At 38.9% G+C, this 9,169-nt stretch overlaps 1 protein-coding gene across 1 annotated transcript in view; it reads right to left on the bottom strand.

Moving 5' to 3' along the window:
• Window positions 1-9,169, bottom strand: part of LOC106882604 (uncharacterized) — a 137,282-nt gene that overhangs the window by 16,602 nt on the left and 111,511 nt on the right. The window contains exons 45-49 of the mRNA XM_052966906.1: window positions 8,079-8,274; window positions 6,384-6,460; window positions 4,130-4,403; window positions 2,746-2,924; window positions 1,236-1,416 (exon numbers count right to left, since the gene is read on the bottom strand). Coding sequence (XP_052822866.1) covers window positions 1,236-1,416; window positions 2,746-2,924; window positions 4,130-4,403; window positions 6,384-6,460; window positions 8,079-8,274 — 907 coding nt within the window. The remainder of the gene's footprint in view (window positions 1-1,235; window positions 1,417-2,745; window positions 2,925-4,129; window positions 4,404-6,383; window positions 6,461-8,078; window positions 8,275-9,169) is intronic.

Genomic DNA, 9,169 nt, shown 5'->3' on the forward strand with positions numbered 1-9,169 from the left:
GGTGTGGTCCCCTAAAAAGTCCAGGTTTTGGATCTGGGCTGGATATTAAAAAGGTTGAGAACCACTGGTGTGAAGACTTCCTTAACTTATAATGGCAGCTTATACATCTGCTAAATCCTGACTGAGCAAACATATAATCAAAGGCATTCCACTCATGAGATCCCAGTCTTTTTAAAGTGTACATATAAAACTATAATACACACTATGTCCTTCCTTCTCTCAAGATGGTATGGTATGATTCAAGAGAGATTTAGCTTCTATTTTTACCAGGCCAAGTCACCACAGAAAGTTTCTCATTGGTTCATTGTCTGCCATCTGTTGCCTAGTGGTTAGGGTGTTGCAATCATGATCGCTAGCTCATGAGTTCAATTCCTGGATTGAGCAGAGCATTTTGTTCTTGAGCAAAACACTTGATTTTACATTGCTCCTGTTCACTCAGCTATAAATTGTTAACCCTGAGATGGATTACTCACTTAGCCAGCAGGATGGCATCATTCAAAAGCTAAAACGATGCAAGTGTATTGTGACCTGCAATAACAACATCTGACAGTCTGGTTGATCATGTGATCACACGATCTATTGAAGAGTAAGAGGCCAAAAATATCATGCATTCTGTCTCTACTCTTGATTGCAAATGAACTTAAAAGCATTTGACAAATTTATTTTTGGGTTAATTTTTTTTTGACAGAGACCCTCACTAGTTACTGTCTGTCTGGTTTCACTCACAGAACACTAGAGGAGCACTCTGTTGGTTACGACGACGAGGGTCCTAGTTGATCCGATCAATGGAACAGCTTGCTCGTGAAATTAACGTGCAAATGACTGATCACTCCACAGACACGTGTACCCCTAATGTAGTTCTCAGGGAGTTTCAGCGTGACACAGAGTGTGACAAGGCCGGCCCTTTGAAATACAGGTACTACTCATTTTTGCCAGCTGAGTGGACTGGGGCAACGTGAAATAAAGTGTCTTGCTCAAGGACACAATGCTTCGCCGGGAATTGAACTCATGACCTTACGATCGTGAGCCGAACGCCCTAACCACTAAGCCACACACCTTCACTACTCACAGAGCATAGCGCAAATAAAGCAGTGGCAGAGTAGTTGCCTTGGGTGGAATACAATGAGATCAGGCTCAGAGCTGTGTGATGTGATTATGAAGTGGCCATGCCTGTGTCCATATTTTTCCAAATGTTTTTTTAAAATATGTCAAATATTTCAATTGTAATTGCTTACCTGAACCTGAAAACTGTATTCTTTGCACCATTCTCCCTCTGTAAAAGTGTACGCAGTTTGGTCATCGGACAGATTTGCTTCCAAAATATTGTTGATAAACACCAGATAACCATTTATTTTAGCTTCACCATATTCTAATGGTCTGTTCCATTCTATGGAAATATATTGGAAATTACAGGCTCTGGAATAAACGAAAGAATTCATAATTAATAATATATCGGAATCTGGTGCCGCCCCGCCCCTGGTTTACCAGTTTTCAGTCAAACTGTCTAACCCATGCCAGCATGGAAGGCAGAATTAAATGATGATGATGATGATTTATAGACATGCAAGCATACACATACACACACATACACACACACACACACACACACACACACATGTAAACACACATACATGCACATGCATCCTTGGATTAATAAAAGAGATTCTACTTAGTTAATTAACATGTTTGATGTGAAGTTTCTCCACTGAGACAAAGCAGACACACTGGTGCTGGTTCCATAATAAAATAAATTGAGTACACTCATGGCAGATGAAGCAGAAGAACTCAATACAGTCAGTGGCAAAAATGTGTGGCACAACTAGGACACTCTCTTGATGGGATACAGACTGGTGGTTAACCTCTGTGGAAGAAATTGGGACTACACCATATATATAATTGCAACTGAATTAAATCATAATTCTTAGATGGTGATTCTTGTTATTCAACTTGCTGAGAGCATATGATATCTTTCTTTCTTCTTTTCACCCTTTTAAAGCCTAGCCAGGCTCATGGGCCCGGTTTCCTGGTTTCTATGGCGTATGTGTTCCCCCCAGCTGGACGGGACGCCAGTCCATCGCAGTGTTACTCAAGAAATAGGAAGAAAGAATGAGAGAAAGTTGGAGTGAAAGAATACAACAGGGGTCGCCACCACCCCCTGCCAGAGCCTCGTGGAGCTTTTAGGTGTTTTCGCTCAATAAACACACACAACGCCCAGTCTGGGAATTGAAACTGCAATCCTCTGACCACGAGTCCGCTACCCTAACCACTGGGCCATTGCGCCTCCACATATGATATCTACTGACTGATTAATAAAGTGGTTGACAAATCAGTAAAGACAATGAAGACACTTAATCTTGTATTGCTGAGGATAAAGCAACCCTACCTGTGTTGGTGTCATGGTAAAATGCATCCAGGACATTCTGATTGAGTGGAGACAATGTAAGGCTGAAATAATCCTAGTTTTGTGTTGTTGAGAGCACAACAACTCTAGTGCCACAATAAAATATACCTGTTACACTCTGTAAAGTGGATGGTGATAGGAAGGGCTTCCTGCTGTAGAAGCCATGTCAAATTTAATTACATTCAAACAAAGTATAGTTTCCCAACCTTAAGATACAAATAACTGTGAATAAGAATTGACTTACATTGTGACAATCCATTCAACCCATGGCAGTAAGAAAAACAGACACGAAACAATGAGGATGTTGACAATGATGAGAAAAACATTAGGAATTATAACCTCACCTAAGAATCACAGCTGGCATATTTGGTGGCGCTGATGTCTGTGTTGTTAGGTAGTGAGATTCATCAAGAATGATATCATTTGGACCAACGGAAATGAGCCGTAGATAATGTATTACCCCAGACAAACATTTATTGATGATGCAACTTTTATCAGATGCAAGCAGACAGACTTCTTTTGCCTAGAAATAATAACAGCATATTAGTACAAGATTTGCAAAATACAACACACACATGCACACGCGCATGCATGCACACACACACACACACACACACATGTAGCCATGCATAAGTGCATATACTGGTGCATACATATACACCGATGCACATACATACAAATACAATATGACAGTCATAATTTTGTTCTTTTTGGTGATTTGTTTGCACAAAAAATTCTTGACCGACAGCATGTTGCTCTAATTTCACAGCCGAGTAACTGGCAGTAGAAAGGGTGTCCAGCTGTGAAAAACATGTATTCTAGGAGTGGCTGTGTGTTTAAGAACCTTGCTTACCAACCACGTGGTTCTGGGTTCAGTCCCACTGCGTGGCACCTTGGGCAAGTGTCTTCTACTATAGCCTTAGGCCGACTAAAGCCTTGTGAATGGATTTGGTAGACGGAAACTGAAAGAAGCTTGTCAAATATATATATATATATTTCTGTGTCTGTGTTTGTCCTCCCACCATCGTTTGACAACAAATGTTGGTGTTTACACCCCTGTAACTTAGCAGTTTGGCAAAAATGACCGATATATAATATCTCACTATGAGGATATCTAAACCTCTTATAGGGATAGTCTTATCCAAGATACCCTGGTTTAATATATTATATTTTGAAGAGATATTTCTTCAATAAATATATTATAAAACATCAGCTATTATTAATAACTTTGAAAATGGAGAGATTCAATGGATATAAATTAGTTTATTAATTAATTAACATTGCCTACAATTGTTTCTCTTCACACCCAGTTTAAATTACAAAGCATATATGATATATTATATATAATAATATAAGTTTGCATACAACTTAGAGGTTCAGCAATAGAGACTTTAAAAAGATAAGCACTGGAGTCAATCAGTCCAGCTAAAATTCTTCAAAAAGGTGCCCCAGCATGGCTGTAGTGTAATGAATGAAGTAAAAGATAAAGGTAAAAGACATGTATCATACTTATTGTCTACACTTTAGTGACACATCGGTTACTGCAGTATTTGTCTTGGGATGATGGTTAATGGTGACAATAATGGTTATGGGGTGAGAGTGATGGTGGTGGCATCAATGTTGTTATTGGTGATGACAGATATGAGGAAGACGACAGTGTTGCTGCTGATGACGATGATAAAGACGATGTAGAGTAGATATCAATGAAATGAAAGGAAGCCTATTTACCTCTGGCTGAGCAACACTGCTCCACTGGATTTTGTATGATTCCAAACCTTCTGGGGCCATGTAAGAGTTCCATTCTAAGTGAATCTTTGTATCCGTTACCTTTGATGCCTTTAAATAGTTTGGATCATTTCTACTCTCTCCTGGAAACATTAACTGATGCCTACCATTCCTCCACCCATTTGTCGATGCTGTCATCACCACCAATGTGTTTGACTTTGCTGAGTCGCCATATTGCCAGTTGCCTGATAATGCCACTAAATTAAACTTGTAAACTCTAAAAAAGAGACACAAAACAAAACAAAACGAAAAATTAATTAATTAATTGGTTGGCATGGCTGCATGGTTAAGAAACTTGCTTTGCAGCCATTTGGTTTTGGGTTGAGTCTTGCCTTGGGTAAGTATCTTCTACAATGGATTTGGGTCAACCAATGCCTTGTGAGTGAATTTGGTAGATGGAAACTGTGTGAAAGTTTGTCCATCACACACACACACACACACACACACACACACACACACACACAGAGATATATTTATATTAGGGTGGAGCAATTTTTCATGATTCGTGATGGGGGTAGTGCAGAAAAGTTGTGAATGGACATCAAAATAACTGATGCAAAATCTTAGAACTCTGTGACAATATCATCTGCCTCCACAAATGCATCGAAAAATGGAAAAAGCAGGAAAAAAACGCCTCTACTTATTCATTAGCTATAAAATACAGTTTCCATTGTATCTTCTTCAAGTAGCTTTTAAATGACTGTAATGAAATTTTCTAAGATATGACTTCAACATGACTTTTTCTGTGACTTCATCTTCTGCTCCTATAAGGAAAGACTGGAATGTACTGTAATTTACAACTACATGAAAAATTTTCTGAATTTGATAAGTTGCAATATTTATGATGTTTTTGCATTTTTGAGGCATTTGTGGAGGCAGAAGATGAAATCACAGAAAAAGACTTGTTGGAGTCATATTTTAGAGTAATTTCATCGCAGTCATTTAAAAACCATCTGAAGAAGATGCAATAAAAATTGTATTTTAGAGTTAATAAATTAGAAGAGGTGTTTTTTTTCCACTTTTTTTCTAATTATTACTTCCAAGGTTCTGATAGGAAACATATGTAGCCTGGATTTTTACCTGCTCCAATCCCTCAATTTGGATTTCATCATCATCATCATCATCGTTTAACGTCCGCTTTCCATGCTAGCATGGGTTGGACGATTTGACTGAGGATTGGTGAAACCGGATGGCAACACCAGGCTCCAGTCTGATTTACATATATTTATATATATATGCATACATACGGGGGCATGTAAAAAGCACTACTCGAATGTGATCAATGCCAGGTCTGCCTGGCTGGCTCCCATGCTGGTGGCATGTAAAAAGCACCCACTACACTCTCAGAGTGGTTGGCATTAGGAAGGGCATCCAGCTGTGGAAACCATGCCAAATCAGACTGGAGCCTGGTACAGCCTTCTGGCTTGCCAGTCCTCAGTCAAACTGTCCAACCTGTGCCAGCATAGAAAGCAGACGTTAAATGATGATGATGATATATATATATATAGCGCTAACAGCACCATCAGAGTGGGATCACTGCCGGTGACATGTAAAAAGCACCATTTGAGCATGATTGTTACCAGCGTCACCTTACTGGCACTTGTACTGGTGGCACGTGAACAAAACATTCGAGCAAGGTCGTTGCCAGCACCACTGGACTGACTCCTGTGCAGGTGGCACGTAAAAACACCATTTGAGCGTGGCCATTGCTAGTACCGCCAGACTGGCCCTTGTGCCAGTGGTACGTAAAAGCACCCACTACACTCTCAGAGTGGTTGGCGTTAGGAAGAGCATCCAGCTGTAGAAACACTGCCAGATCAGATTGGAGCCTGGTGCAGCCATCTGGTTCGCCAGTCCTCAGTCAAATCGTCCAACCCATGCTAGCATGGAAAGCGGACATTAAACGACGACGATGATGATGATGATATATATATACATCATTTAGTATACACTATTTACAAAAGAGTTACTAATAGCTGCATGCTTCAAAGACACAATAATTTAGCAGATTTATACATTCCATAGATCTCCAAGCAATCTTTTAGGCTAAGTGCATATCATTAGATGTATTTAAAAACCAGGACACTGGTCTATGAGAAAACACGAGAAAAAACAAGAAGGAAAAATGTGAAGAAGGTTGGTTTATTATAGACGAGTGTAAGACTATTAAATAATATTGTGTATGCCATTTACTCACCTTTCTGCTAAACAGGAGTAGTTGTAAAAAGTTGTGTCACTATCCAACTCAGCTGTTGGTTCACCATTAACATAGAGCTGCAAAAGCAAATAAATAAATACAGAAAAGCTAAAAACTTTGGAAAATTTTAGTATTGAAGCAACTTCTTCCACCTTCCCCGACAACTACTACTACTACTACTACTACTACTACTACTACTACTACTACTACTACTACTACTTCTGGCAGATTGCCACCTTCTTGGTAATAATAATAATAGTGATAATAAAATGATCAAACTTCAGCAACATAAATGAACACAACTCCACATTATTTTCCATTAAAACTAGCAAGAGTTAAATAGTCTAGGCAAAAAAAAAAAAAAAAAAAAAAAAAAAAAAAAAAAAAAATCATGCAGTCTTAGCTTCAAGCTTAAATATTTTTAGCTGTATAATGAAAATCACACACGCACCCACACATGCAAATAGAATTTTAAATGGAAAAACAGTATAAACAGTAGCAATAACATCAGCGCCATCTTCAGCAGCAGCAGCAACAACAACATTCTGAAGCAAAAAGAGAAAGAATAGATGCAATGTGTAACATAAGAGAGTGCCTCTTTTCCTGACAATATATCTAGGAAAGTTAAAGGAGAAAGATGGGAAATATTTCTGTTTCTTCATAAAAAATCATAATAAAATTGAGTAACAGAGTTGGGGTGGGAACAAGTGTTTCCTCAGAGCTCTTCTGACAGGAATGCTAGAAAGCTCTAGATAATGTGAAGCTGAATATATATATCATTAAAGTGGCATTTATTCAGCTCTTTACATTCTGAGATCAAATTTCACCAAGTTAATTTTGCCTTTTAACCTCTTGGGAGTCGATAAAATAAAGTGTCAGTCAAGCACTGAGGTTCATGTAATCAACTAATCCTACTTACCATCTATAATTGCTGGCCTTGTGCCAACATTTATGAATCATCATCATCGTCATCATCATCATCATCGTCATCATCATCATCGTCAACATCATCATCCTCATCATCATCATCATCATCATCCTCATCATCATCATCATCATCATCATCGTTTAACATTTGCCTTCCATACTGGCATGGGTGGGATGGTTTGACAGGAGCCAGCCATGGTGAAGTCTGCAACAGGCTTCTATGTTTGTTTTGGCAGGATTTTTATAGCTGGATGTCCTTCCTAACACCAACCACCCAGTAGAGTGGACTGAGTACTTGTTCTCTCTTCCTCACCCTTTTTTTTCTTCTTTAACTTTAAATCCTCTCCTTCAAACACTCATATGTCAAAATCAACGGGAGCAACCATAATTGTTATTATTAATTAATTATTTCTCTTTTACTCTTTGTAAACCTAGTACTTATTCTATTGGTCTCTTTTCCAGAACCACTAAGTTTTGGGGACATAAACACATCAACATTGGTTGTCAAGCAATGATGGAGGTCAAACACAGACACAAAGACACACACTCATAAATATACATATATACATACATACATACATGACAAGCTTCTTTCAGTTTCTGTCTACCAAATCCCCTCACAAGTCTTTGGTTGGCCCGAGGCTATAGTAGAAGACACTTACCCAAGGTGCCAGACAGTGCGACTGAACTCAGAACCATGTAGTTGGGAAGCAAGCTTCTTGCCACACAGCAACACCTGTGCCTATTATTAATTTTTATTGTTCTTACCTGGTAAGCTGTTATTGTAACATCACCATATGTTCTAGGCTGTTGCCAACAGAGGCAAATCACTGAGGAACTGGCAGAGTCCAGTGTTATCAAGGGTGGGTCAGGTTCTCCTGGACTTATAGCATGAATAGCTTGTGCTGATGTTTCAGACTCTCCCTCTCTAGAATGACTTTCAATTGTGATTTCATATATTGATCTACAAAAAAATTATAGATTGTTATACGTAGAAGCCAAAAGGTAAGAATACATTGAACGCATGTAGGATTATATTAGATTTGTTAGAAAATCGTTTGGGTCATATATAATAGTTGTAGATATGGCTGTGTGGTAAAACAGTTGGCTTAGCTCCAAGTTGGCTGATACCTTGTGACTGAAACTGGATGTCTGGAAGTTTATCATATGAAAATGCAAAAAGACCCATCCCTGGTGATGACTGACCATGGGATTGCACTTAGAAAGTTACCTTCTGAGATACAAGTCCAGGTAAGGTTGTTTATGGAAGACCAGTAGTTGCCCATGCAGACCAGCCTCCTCTCTCCATGCGACTGATATTGTCCAAGGGAAAGGTAGATACAGCTTGGCACCAGAGACGTTGCAACTCATTTCTACAACTGAGTGAACTGTTAGCAACATGAAATAAAGTGTCTTGCTCAAGGACGCAACACACAGCCTGGTCAGGGAATCAAACTCACTACCTCATGACAACGAGCCTGATGCTGTAACTACTGAGCCATGTGCCTTCACAGGATATTCACATGTATTATCACCATTAGCTGCATGGGTTGGATAGAATTTATTGAGGCAGATTTTCTATAGCTGGGTGCCCTTCCTGTTGCCAACCCTCACTCATTTCCAAGTAAGGAAATATTTGTAGCATATTGGAAATGAATGATATTGATTGTATGACAGTGACAATTATTTACAGCTATCACATGCTGTCAAGGCAAAAAACACACACAATTTACATATATATATATACACATAGATATTACCACACAGCCACTCTTATGCCTATATATATATATATATATATACGTATACACAACGGGCTTCTTTCAGTTTTCATCTACCAAATCCACTCACAAAGCTTT

The sequence above is a fragment of the Octopus bimaculoides genome, chromosome 4, assembly GCF_001194135.2.
Source record: "Octopus bimaculoides isolate UCB-OBI-ISO-001 chromosome 4, ASM119413v2, whole genome shotgun sequence".
Lineage (NCBI taxonomy): Eukaryota > Metazoa > Mollusca > Cephalopoda > Octopoda > Octopodidae > Octopus > Octopus bimaculoides.